Source organism: Rhinoderma darwinii, chromosome 4, assembly GCF_050947455.1.
Source record: "Rhinoderma darwinii isolate aRhiDar2 chromosome 4, aRhiDar2.hap1, whole genome shotgun sequence".
Classification (NCBI taxonomy): Eukaryota; Metazoa; Chordata; class Amphibia; order Anura; family Rhinodermatidae; genus Rhinoderma; species Rhinoderma darwinii.
In genome coordinates this window covers 392,520,082-392,533,296 of record NC_134690.1, presented here as the reverse complement: position 1 = coordinate 392,533,296, position 13,215 = coordinate 392,520,082, and the positions used below count along the sequence as shown (strand labels likewise).

Below are 13,215 nucleotides of genomic sequence, written 5' to 3'. Positions count from 1 at the left end.
ACCAGCAAGTAAAACTTTTCATGCTGCTCCTTGACTTCAAATGAGTGCGGCGCCCAGAATACAGCACCTAGAGCTTCGAAATTTGGAGAGAGATGCTGTTGGATATATAATTGTAGCCAGATAGGAAATCCAGTCAAATCGATCTGTCATAGAGACTGTGGTGAAGTCTTTGATTTCACACCACCACTGATTTCCTGATTTAAAGGCTTCTCTATAGAGCTCAAACCCCTTTGACACTGTTTAGAAATTTCTGTAACTGGAAATCTGACACTGCATAAGCAAAGAGCGATTCACGTGACAGTGTGCGGCTAGTGATGTCAGGTTACCAGTAACAGAAATCTCTGTGTAGTGTCAAAGGTTTGCGCTCTATATAGAGCCCTTTCATTCAGGTGGTCCGAGATCAGAGACTTTACCATTGTGACCTATCCGGAGGTCATTTCGGCTGAAATTCCCCTTTAAGGGGAAAACAAGTTGTTGTTTTCTCTTTTTAAACCCAACAATTTGACAATAAGAAGGTTTAGAGCTGGGCTGTACGAGTCAATGTGTTCTGAATTACTGGACATGAACCAAGTCTTCCATACGTGATGAGATGCATCTTCTGTGTTTAGGGTTCCAGGCGAGGTTGAGTCATCTCCATGCCATGCAAGCAAGAAGCGGGAGGAAGTCGTCATTAAATCCGAGTCCTCTGGTACGTGTCCAGTCTTCTTTTTACTGTACTGTGCTACGTCTGTCAGCTGCGCCTGATGTGTGGTCTGCAGGAGGTTGGACTCTTGATAAATGTGACATATCTAAGAAATTATTAACATTATGACTTGTAGTCTGGAGATATTAGTTACCATGATGTGTAAGGGCAGGGCAACTTTTTCAAAAATTTGTTCTGATTCCTCTCTTGAAGGCTCAATCCCATCTTATAAAGTGACGGCATATCTCTGTACAGTGACGCTCCTGACTACCTGGCTCTACAGGGCAGTGCTGCAGTCCCCTTCACTTGTATGGGGCCGTGCTGCAGTCCCCTGCACTTCTGGATGGCCTGGCTGCTGCTGTGCAGGGAAAAACAGTGTCAGGGAGGCAGCGCTAATTCAGAGCTGTGACACCTTTATTCTCAGGATAGGTAGGGGCCCCGGAGATCACACCCGATCCGATCATAAAGTGACAGCATGACCTAGCGATACACCATCACTTTATAAGATGCATATAACCCTTGATGGTGCAGTTTAGGAAGGATGACAGCAGCAGTGGAGGAGTGTGCTGATCTTATGGGTAGCAGTGACCTCTCCAGCATTGTGATTCCTATATAGGGTCCCTTGTAAGTGGGAAGTCACAGCTAGACGTAAGAGCAGGTGTCCCAGCAGCACATAGTATTTCAGTAGATAGTTCAGCTGATCTTGTTTGGGGAGTGACCGCTACACCTATTTTGTTAGCGAGGATATGTCACAGGATCATGAGGTGACGAAAAAAAAAACAAATTTTTAGCTTCCTCTACTTCCAACTTAGTGGAAGTGTGTGGAAATTTCCCATAAAATACTCGGCTCATATGGGCACATTGTAACTTGTGAATGTTTCGCTTACCTCCACATGAGGACCAGCTCCTTAATCAGTTGTCTGTCTGATGATGGGGTTCGGCTGCTGCGACTCTCACGATCATGACGCTGTCCGATGTCCCCCGTTACTTGTTGGAAGCCATAGAGTGTCAAAACACCCCTTTAATTCTAAATATTTTGTTATAGCGGAGCGGCCCCTCTCTATGATATCCATATGCACCACTAGGACTTGTGGACAAGGATTATTTCCAAGTTGAACACCCCTTTAACCCTTTCGCTGCCAGTATAATTTTTCACACTTTTGATACAGACACAACCTGGATTATAAAATATCAAAGTGTCAACTAATGTCAAAAATGCACGAAAAGTCATATTGGCGGGTAAAAGTCTGAACAAAGCAGTTCCTTAGATGCACAACGCCTCCTAAAAATAAAAAGTTCAAGTTGTGCAGCGTTCATACATGTCACTTATGTGTATTCGCAGCTATAATTGCGTACCTTTTGAACATTGTATTTCTCTTATTTGGGGGGTGGGGGGACTATCTACCCACGAGGGAATATGTAAACCAATAATCTGCATCATGCTGCAACATAAAGTCTTCTCTGCATGGGGGATATGAGTGGTTGTGATGATCGGACTTGCCACTTCTCCTCCGCAGTGGGGACATGGGCTTATTATTTGTGAATATATGTTTATACACTCGTATCCGTGCAGCAGATTTTACGATATTATGATAAAATTTCAATTATTGTACATTTGCTTTTAATAAAAGGCCAGGTCCAGAGCGGGGCTCCGTCTGTAACACCATTTGCTCTCGTTTTTATCACCGCCGGCTTGAAGTTAATCTATCAGTTGTAATAGCCCCTATAAAATGTCACAATGAGATTGCAATAAGCCTAGAATATGGGCTACAAATCGCGTCAGCGGTCAAGCAGTCAGTCACTCAAAAATAAAAATAGATGCATCTGAAACGCATGAATTTCTCTGCATTGAGATATCGGCGATCAGAGGCCGGTGTGTTAAAACATATAAAATGTAGGTCCTGCGACACGCTGCCCCCATATGACATGAAGGACAGAGTTAATAGTGACTATGGGTTAAAAAAAATTATGGGGTTTCCCATGACGGACATTGATGAAATATTCCCAGGATTTGTCATAAATGTCAGACAGATGTGGGTCCCACCTGTCTCTAGAACGGGGCTCCCTAATCCCCTTTCTACCTTGTTGTGCTCGCACTGCCTCCCGGCCACTTCCTGATTACATGGTCAGGTTTTACGGAAACCGCATAACTTACTGAGCTACGCTGTTTCTGTAAGTCCCATAGAACTGAATAGTACTTAGTATTATTAAGTGCCCTATCTCCTACATGATGTGATCGGCGCTGTAATATAGATTACAGCAGTGTTTTTTTATTTAGAAAAACGATCATTTTTTACGGAGTTATGACCAATTTTAGATTTCTGCTAATGAGTTTCTTAATGGACAGCTGGGCGTATTTTACTGTTTGACCGAGAAGTGTATGACGCTGACCAATCGGCATCATACACTTCTCTCCATTCATTTACACAGCACATAGTGATTTTACTAGATCCCTATCTGCAGCCACATACACCCACATTAACGTTACTGAAGTGACAGTGAATAGACATCACTACCAGCCAGGACGTGATGTCTATTCACAATACCGACACTTTACCGAAGTGTCGGGATTGTGAATAGACATCACGTCCTGGCTGGTAGTGATGTCTATTCACTGTCAGCCTCCTGACGAAGCCGGTCCCAGGCGAAACGCGCGTCAAGGTGCTCTCTTTTCTGTGCCACATCTAGGCTGATGTCCATTTCCTCCCACCATGTCTATAGGTATGGTTTATTTTTTGTAGTGATATGCCTTTCTCCAACTAGATAGTACTCTATTTAGGGTTATACATATTTGGCTATTCACCATTCATATTCACCTATAGTTCAACAATTTTTGTTTGGGCTGTGTATTTTTGCTGTCCTTTACAGCTACACATGTCCTTCATATTTCATGGGGTTAGTATGATTTGGCATTTTTGTCTCTAGATGGGTTGTTCTGTATACCCTCAGGTATAATTACATCTATACCACTCTGATGCTGTTCTTTGGAATCTGACTTATTTTTATCATTGTCATTATTTCTGATATCCCGTATTGTTATTCATTATGTACTAATAAAGATTATAATATTTTATGAAGATACGTGTCAGTTATACATTCATAGGTATAATAGTGGGTGCTATGTCCCCTATGTTTTTTGGTTGTTATTCACTGTCAGGACACTTCAGTAACGTTAATATGTGAGTATGTGACTGCACATAGTGATCTAGTAAGATCTCTCCATTCATTTACTCTGCACATTGTGAAGTGTATGACCCTGATTGGTCACTGATTGGTCAGCGTCATACACTTCTCTCCACAACGCCCACTTGGTCAAAAAGTAAAACACGCCCAGTTGTCCATTAAGAAACTCATTAGCAGAAATCTAAAATTGGTCATAACTCCGTCAAAAATGATCGTTTTTCTAAATAAAAACCACTGCTGTCCCCTACATTACAGCGCCGATCACATCATGTAGAAGATAGGGCACTTATAATGTGGTGACAGGGACTCTTTAAAGAAACATTGTAGCTCGCATGCTACGCTGCTTCTATAACTGCCATTCACTACTATAGGAGTGACGGAAACCACGTAGCTCAGCGAGTAAGTGGCCGGGAGGCAGCGTGAGCACAAAAAAGCTAGAACGAGGATTAGGGGGCCCCGTTCTACAGATAGGTGTGGAACCCACATCTGTCTGACATTTATGACCAGTCCTGTGGATATGCCATAGGTTTTCCCATGACGGACATTTTATCTGCTCTCCTGACATGTCTTTTTAGTAAATACTTTTATTCCCCAGAAAATAACGATTCAAAAGCATCTTTTCTTTGTGTTGAGCCGTTCCTCTGCTCTGTTGTTCCTCCTGAAAATATATGACTAAATTCATAACTGGGCGTGCTATTTCTCCTTGTCAATAGCGTGTCTCCCTACATAGACCGACAGTGTTTCATCAGTGCTGATAGTGTCAGACTGTGTAGGGTCACGTCTTATTGACCAGGTTATTGGTAACACCCAGTTGTCAATTTATTCATACATTTCCAGTATTTCCAGGAGGATTAACAGAGGAATAGTACAATGCAGTTTCTAAGAAAAGGTGCTCCAGCAGTGTCAGAAGAGCTTGCAGGTCCTCTTTAATAGGGTCGTATCAAATTAGAAGGTTCTGCTTCTTATTGGCCCCCTCAAAACAGCGCCACTCTTGTCCATTGGCTGTGTCTGGTATTGCTGCTCATCCCTATTAAAGCGCACAATATTGCAACCAGAAGTTTTGAGTCTAACCTGCGTATTTTGGGTCTTTACTCCCTTCTGTATGATTTCTGTTAATGTAATTTTTTTTCCCTATAAGTGGGCGGGCTCTTGGTGTGATGTCAGAGCTGTGCTTTGTGCTCTGACCAATCGGATATATCGTCCTGCTGGTCCCTTATTTTCTGACAGCAGGCACGCTCCTACACACTGATACAGAGAGACTGCAGCATCATCCCCCTCCTCCCCATCTCCTCTGCGTCTTCAGTGTTGTGTTACGGAAGGTGAACTCTTTATTGACTGAGGAGGTTTCTAAACATTTAGGGTATGTGCACACGTAGTGTCCTTAGGCGTATTTCGGGGCGTTTACGCCTTGAAAAACGCTCGAAAAAACGGAAGCAGAACTCCTACAAACATCTGCCCATTGATTTCAATGGGAAACACGGCGTTCTGTTCCGACGGCACGTTTTTTTTTTTACGCCTCGTTTTCCAAAAACGTGTAAAAAGACGCCAACGAAAAAGAAGTACATTTCACTTCTTGGGCCGTTTTTGGAGCCGTTTTTCATTGACTCTATAGAAAAACCGCTCCAAAAACGGCCGTAAAAAATGCAGTGAAAATCGCGAGTGGCTTAAAAAAACGTCTGAAAATCAGGAGCTGTTTTCCCTTGAAATCCTCTCCGTATTTTCAGACGTTTTTGAGTTTGCGTGTGCACATATTCTCATCACTGCAGCCATGTCAATAAACAGCGGCGATGAGGACTGGAGAGGCGTCGCAGGAACCCCAGGGGGGGATCTGTGAAATGAGTAATGTTTGTTTTTTTAATGCGTCCCTTCCTCCTCGGCCACCTTTTTGAATAAGTTGTAAAACCCCTTTAATATAAAAGATCACGATGTGTGTAGTTGATACAGGTCACATATCGATCTCTTCACCCACGAATCTTAACCAAATCATCGAAACCGCCGACAATTGTCCTGATTAAGTGCAAGTGCGTTTCCTTCTCAGAATTGTATCTGACAAGTTTGTAAGACCAAAATCCGCCGCACATAATCTGCACCAATAGCCACATCAAAATGTAAAAACGCACTATAAGGCTACGTTCACACGAACGTAGCCCACCTCGGACGTGAACAACTGCCGTTTTCCACATCTGAGGTGGACCCGGGTGGGATGCGTTGTCACGGATCCCCCACAGACTGGAGTGTATGGAGGAATGCGTGATACGCAGGAAAATAGGACACAAGCTCTATTGAAACAACGGTCGTGTCAACGGCCCCACTGAAATACGTGATGGCCGTTGTTTTAACGGCCGTCACGCGGACGAGATTCACGTTCGTCTGAATGCGCCCTTGGGTGCGGAATCACCTGTGTTTACCTGCGGTTTTGACGCATGTAGCCTTTAGGTGCACATTTTTTGACAGATTAGGGCCTGTTCACATCTGCGTTGGAGGCTCTGTTAGGGGCCTCTGTCGCAGATTCCGCCGAAAATACCGGAAACAATTGTGCAGCATGCTGCGCTATTGTTTCTGGTAAATCCACAAATGCTCTGACGGAAATCCAACAGAACCCATTAAAGTCATTGGGTTCCGTCGGGCGCCGGGAGTCTCTGTTGTTCAACAGATCCTGCGCTTCCAGCATTTTATTTTTTTCTCCTCTGACGGAGCAGAACAACAGAATGTGGAATACAAATGTATACAGGGCCTTACTAGGATATGATTAAATGCTGATCAGTGAGGGTCTGGATGCTGGGAGTCTCTCCGCCCTTAAAATGGGTCGCAACGGCCAATGGGGAGATCAAGGCCACATATCAATGTTGTGCTAAGGTTCCCTGGGCCCACCAGGAAAGATGATTCTGAGGACCACCCTCCATCTATATAAAACATGTCACGTCCACTATTAATTCCATTGTAATCCTTCTTATCATTGTCCACATGGGACAGATGACCAGTAAGGTCTAATAGGTTATATATGATCTGCCCATAAGATAGAGACCCTGGTGCTAAGTGATTGGCTCCAAAGTCACCTCCAAATATGGTCGTCTTCTGCTGGACCTTTCATGCCCATTATGGAATCCGAGCCTATCGGAGGGTCTCTGGTGTGCCGGTCTTACCCTGCTACATATGAACAGTCCCTTTGGGAGTTATGGAAAGTGTGGAAAGTTTTCTCTCGGCGCCATGCGTAATTCCCATTCTTTCTAATAGACACAAAATATCCCGTCATCCTGATCGGCGCGGGGGGGTCCCAGCGCCCAGAATCATGAAATGCTTTATGGACACGTCATTCATTATACACTTTCACGGGAAAACCCCCTTTAAGTCATATAGCAGATGCCTCCAGGCCAGAGCTGCACGAAGATCCCTATAAAATACAGGACATGTCACATCTCCGAATCGCCAGCTGTATCTTCACCTCCCTGCCTCGGCTTCCTCAAACACGCATCAAGGTATCTGATTATTCTTTCAATTCCCCGCTTCCATTATTTCCAAATAGTACTATAAAACCCAAAATCTGAGAAATAGGCCGGAAAAAAATAATAATACGGGAGGGCATTTTATGTCTCGATTTGATGGATCGGCCCTCTGGAAAGGGAAACAAAACACTAAATATCTGTAATCCCGCATTATTTACCGCATGGCTGGTTAAATGCTACTTTAAGCCTCATAAAATTAAAAGGGAAGAGATCTCCCGACTGTAGCAGGAATTGGATTTAGGGAGAAAGGTGCAGAGCCCAAATATTGCTACAGAATTAAATGTCAAAAATCTTCTTTAATAGCAGATCTATCGTTCACACTGGGTGGTTATGATTAATACATTTAATCTAAATCACTGAAAGTTGCTCCGGCTTTTCCATAAAATACAATAGGACACAAATCAGTTTTACTGGCGGCGGATAACAATCGCCAAATAATGCATCTTCCCGCCCAATAAATTGTCAGTTATACCTTTAACTAAAAATCAATTCATCTCGGCAGAATTTATGGCAATTTCCCCCAATAAATCTCCTCAACTGTTTATTCATTTGCTTTTTTGATACATTTGCGCCACTTTTGCCACGCTCCAACGTTTTCCCTTTTGATTCATTGTAAATTAGAAAATCTATTTTGACTCCATTTTCCAGTGAGGGAGTTCGAGTCTACCAGACAGTCATTTTTTTCAGTCTCCTTATATATTTGGTACCCTTGAACGCCCGACGCAGATCAGATGGAGGTTTTTATTTTTGTTTTTGAGGCTCGGATTCAGTTCGATGGGAAAGTTTTTGTATCGTTGGGTGACCATTTTATTCTAATTGCTGTTAATGGAATAGTTTTCGGTATGAACCTTCACGCACGTGGCAAAGCTGCGTACACGGACCCTGTCAGACGGCACACAGACCCCCTGCACTTCCGTATTACAGACTTGTCGTTATAGGCACTACATGTTCCTACAAGTATTCCCTAGAATCAACGCAGCAGGTGATGGAGCGTGACACTTTTTGGACACGTAGGTGTCTACGGGGGCATTATTGGCACCATGTGGCAAAAATTGCTCCGCACTATTTTTTTCAATTGGTATCTTCAGCTGAACTATTTTGCTGCTGGGACAGTTGTTACATTTTCCACATACAGAAAACCTGAATTAAAAAAATTTAACAAAAACATTCTTACCCCAAAAACTTATCGAGTGCCACCCGATAGTTTTCATGGGCCCATTCACTCCAGTGGGGAATCGGATCCCTGAAAAAAGGATTCTGCTCTCCAATCTGTGGAAAGATAGAACATGTCCTATCGTTCCTCGGATGACGGACGGGACTCGGGACGCACGCACGGTTTTGTGCAAGAGCCCTAACCCGGTCTAAACCACTGTCCTAGTTCAAAAACTTGCTTCTTGCACAAAAAATTGTAAATGTAAGATTTTACACCACACCTGCAACTATAAAAAGGTGGGTGGGGCCTAGCGGAATGGGGCTGGGCCACCGGCATCTCGACACCTTTACTGTACTTGACGCCAGAATCTGGCGTGGATTTCCCTTTCTGGCACACGGACAGCCAGAAATGCACTCATTTATTAAGAGGCTTTCTTTTCTAAATAAGTGAAACATATTTTACTCCGGGGCTCTTTATATTAAGACTGGGGTATAAAACGTCAGTCTTAATAAATTACCCCCGTTGTCATTTTTATTTTCCAGCTTTTTTACTTTATAGCTTAGGGCCACAGTCTGTTTATAGCTTAGGGCCACAGTCTGTTTATAACTTAGGGCCACAGTCTGTTTATAACTTAGGGCCACCGTCTGTTTATAGCTTAGGGCCACAGTCTGTTTATAGCTTAGGGCCACAGTCTGTTTATAACTTAGAGCCACAGTCTGTTTATAACTTAGGGCCACAGTCTTGGATCAATCGGACAGACCCCAATGCTTAGCGCTGTCAGAGTGAAGCTTGACTCGTTAAAGCGGTTGTCCAGGGATGGGACGGTTTTTATACTGATGACCTATCCATAGGATGGGTCATCAGTATTTGATCAGTGGGGGTCCGACAACCAGAACCCTCACCGATCATCTGCACCGTCTGCTTCCGGGCACTGAATGTCTGTGCCTGAAACACATGGCTCCGGTCACGGTATAGCGGCCATGCTGCAGTGTATAGAGCCATCTGCTTCCAGCACTGAAAACTGAATAACATCCGGTGCCCGGAGGCAGCAGGAGCAGCTGATTGGTGCAGGGTCCGGTTGTCGGACACCCTGCCGACCATATACTGATGACCTATCCTGTGGTTAAGTCGTCCGTATGAAAAAGCGGCCCAGACAACCCCTTTAACAACTTCCTCCCTGTTCTGTACTCTGTTGGGTATGTCATTCCCAAAAAGGTGAGTACTTCTTGCAGGGAGGGAGGCCTGTGACCCTGGCTGTGATCCCGACTCTTATAACTATTCCATTATTACATGTTTTAGTATTAAACTGCACCATCTGTTTCTTTTATAAGTTTCTGTCCCCCCCCCCCCCCCCCCCATTTATTAAGCCATTTGTTATTGTAACTAGCTAATAAGTAGCGGAGGGGTATAAGTAATTTGGACTTGATGTATAGTTGTTTATGGTTAAACATATTGGGTGTTAAAATGATGGATTCCAGAAGCAAAAAATAATTTGAGCGGCCGGATTAGCGTTCATTAATTTTACTAATTACATAGCGAGAAAAACAGATGTTTTGTTAGGCAAAGATCAGGCGTTAATTGCAGGTCCTACCTATCAAATTAAAAATAGCGATCTATGTTACGTGCGCGCGTTACACTTATATGGCGGGTCCGGGGGGGGGGGGTTAATAAGGTATGTGCAGTACTGAGGACTATTTCATATGCTCTGTTAGACTCGGCTGATGGATTTATAGCGTAGTCTACCTGCACTATATGATCGCTATCCTCTAATATATGATTAAGACGCTGACGTGCAACCTGCTCGGTGGTGGATTCAGTGTAGTCTACCTGTACTAATATATAGACCACTCCGTGCCACGGTATTACACCTGCTAGGTGGGTTTTTAGGGATTGTTTCGTGAAGAAATGCCCTTTCCATATGTGCTATTACGGCAATTGGATATAATAAATGGGTCCCCCACCCGGGATCCCCTTTTTTAGCCAGAGTGGAGAGCCGCTGCGAAGAATGGTCCTCACTCTGGCGGAACCAGTCCGTCCATGTACTACGTGCCAGCCATTTATTTGAATGGCCGGCATGTAGTACAACCGTTCACCTGCAGCTTCCCCGCCGCGATAAAAGCGAATTGCTGGCGGTGTCTAAAGCCGAGACCAACTTTAGTCTCAAAGCCTGTGTCCATCTTCACAATCAATTTTTCTTTTATTGGCCTAATGCAGCTTAAAATATTGCAAATTTGCCTATTTTTTTATAGGTCTTTATTAAACATTTCCTATCATATTGTTTCTGCAGCTCCTATGCAGGCCTATATGTTTCCATGGAGACAGACAACAAACCCTTTGTGGTGTGCTCCTGCAGTCATGATGAAAATGTATGGGGACGAACGATCGGAGTGACAATCAATCGTCCCCATACATTACTGATCATATCCCCTTGTCAAAGGAGCAAACGAGCGCCGATCAACGAGCTGTCTCGCTGATCGGCGCTCGTTTTCACAGCCCATATCAGGCAGTGTAATAGGATCTAAAGAGGTACCTTAAAGGGGTTGCAACATCAGTCAACTCTTTTACTTTGAGTACTGCAAGGGGTACACCCGAGCAGTGACGTAGATTGGGTCCTATAGCAAAGATCTAACTGGGTCCCCTATTATGGTGTTGGATTTTGCCATCTAAAAGTGCCTTTACACCACGAGCGCCGTTCGACGATACTGCACGTAGATCAGCACTGGTTTCCTCCTTTTAGAACAATAATCTGTAATATACGGGGAGGAATGATCGGAACTACCATTGTTCTCCCCCATGCTTTTCCATCCTGTCTACACAAGAGTTGTTCCACCGATAAATGATCGTTTGCTCTATCATCGGCTGATCGTTGCCCTGTTCACACAGGACAGTGAACGGGAGCAAGCAATTGTATGAACGTCGGATTGCCCGATCACTGGCCTTTGTAAAAGGGCCTAAAGACAGAAGGGCATGGTGTTTTAGTCCTTCTTTTTTTTTTTCTCGGCTGTTTTGCATCCGTTCAGTTTACATACTGGTCTGTGTTTCCGCTTTGAACGGCCTATTTTGACCCATTTTGCATCAGTTTTTAAAAACTGATGAATTTAATTAGTCAATTTTATGACACACACTTCCCTCTGTAGATAATGCCTCACTCTCTGCCCCCTGTAGATAATGCCTCACTCTCTGCCCCCTGTAGATAATGCCTCACTCTCTGCCCCCTGTAGATAATGCCTCACACTCTGCCCCCTGTAGATAATGCCTCACACTCTGCCCCCCGTAGATGGTGCCTCACACTCTGCCCCCCGTAGATGGTGCCTCACACTCTGCCCCCCGTAGATGGTGCCTCACACTCTGCCCCCCGTAGATGGTGCCTCACACTCTGCCCCCCGTAGATGGTGCCTCACACTCTGCCCCCCGTAGATGGTGCCTCACATTCTGCCCCCCGTAGATGGTGCCTCACACTCTGCCCCCCGTAAATGGTGCCTCACACTCTGCCCCCCGTAGATGGTGCCTCACACTCTGCCCCCCCCCCCGTAGATGGTGCCTCACACTCTGCCCCCCCCCCGTAGATGGTGCCTCACACTCTGCCCCCCCGTAGATGGTGCCTCACACTCTGCCCCCCCGTAGATGGTGCCTCACACTCTCCCCTCCCGTAGATGGTGCCTCACACAGCCGCCCCCCGTAGATGGTGCCTCACACAGCCGCCCCCCGTAGATGGTGCCTCACACAGCCGCCCCCCGTAGATGGTGCCTCACACAGCCGCCCCCCGTAGATGGTGCCTCACACAGCCGCCCCCCGTAGATGGTGCCTCACACAGCCGCCCCCCCCCCGTAGATGGTGCCACACACAGCCGCCCCCCCCCCGTAGATGGTGCCTCACACAGCCGCCCCCCCCGTAGATAGCGCCACTGTAGCTCCCTGTAAGAGCGGAATCCCTCTGGCCGGGAGTCTCCGCTGCAGGAGTTGCCACTGATGTCACTGTCCATCTATGCACAGCTGTGGCCGGTGATTAGAGGGATTCCATTCCTACTGTAGCACTCTCTACGCACCAGGAGAACGGCCCAAAATAGGGCATGTTCCATTATTTGACGACCCGGTTCACCGGGCCATCAAAATCGGCCATGTGAATTTGGGGTCTATTGTTCCTACTGTGGCCGTGTGATGGGCGTCAAATAAATGGCCGTCACACGGCCGATTTATCCCTGTCTTGTGAATGGCCAGGTCCTCTCTCCAAAGTCCTGCTCTATGATATGTTCGCCCTTGTACACAGGATGTTGTTGCCTGTGGAGCCGGGAGATGTTCATGTTCTAATATTCCTTCCAGATCCAGAGGAGCTCAGAGTAAAGAAGCTGCCTGGGTGATAATGTGCGGTTCTGGTAATATGGCGAGCGCGCCTTCCAGGCCGTCATCTATTTCAATCCTGCATTTCAAGAAGCCAAAGCCTCTGATGATTCGCATGGACTAAGTGCATAGATTTACTGCTGCAGTGTGAACAGTTTTAAATTAAAATATATCGTTCATTCTGAAAATATTGATTTACGCATCGCTGTGTCAATATTAAATCTAGCAAATTTTCCAATAAGTTAAAAAGATCTGGCAGGTCAGGTGAAATGTACTGAGTTGATTTGATTTTATTTATGTGGCTCTTCATCCATCTCAGAAGCCACTTTTATGGATTCGAACAAAAACAGTTTTTTT

At 45.2% G+C, this 13,215-nt stretch overlaps 1 protein-coding gene across 2 annotated transcripts in view; it reads left to right on the top strand.

Annotated features, from left to right (window-relative positions):
- The window catches only part of GPATCH2 (G-patch domain containing 2), a 118,552-nt gene that overhangs the window by 16,713 nt on the left and 88,624 nt on the right, over positions 1-13,215 (top strand). For both annotated transcript variants that reach the window (XM_075863342.1, XM_075863343.1), the window contains exon 5: positions 609-688. In XM_075863342.1, the coding sequence (XP_075719457.1) occupies positions 609-688 (80 nt within the window). The remainder of the gene's footprint in view (positions 1-608; positions 689-13,215) is intronic.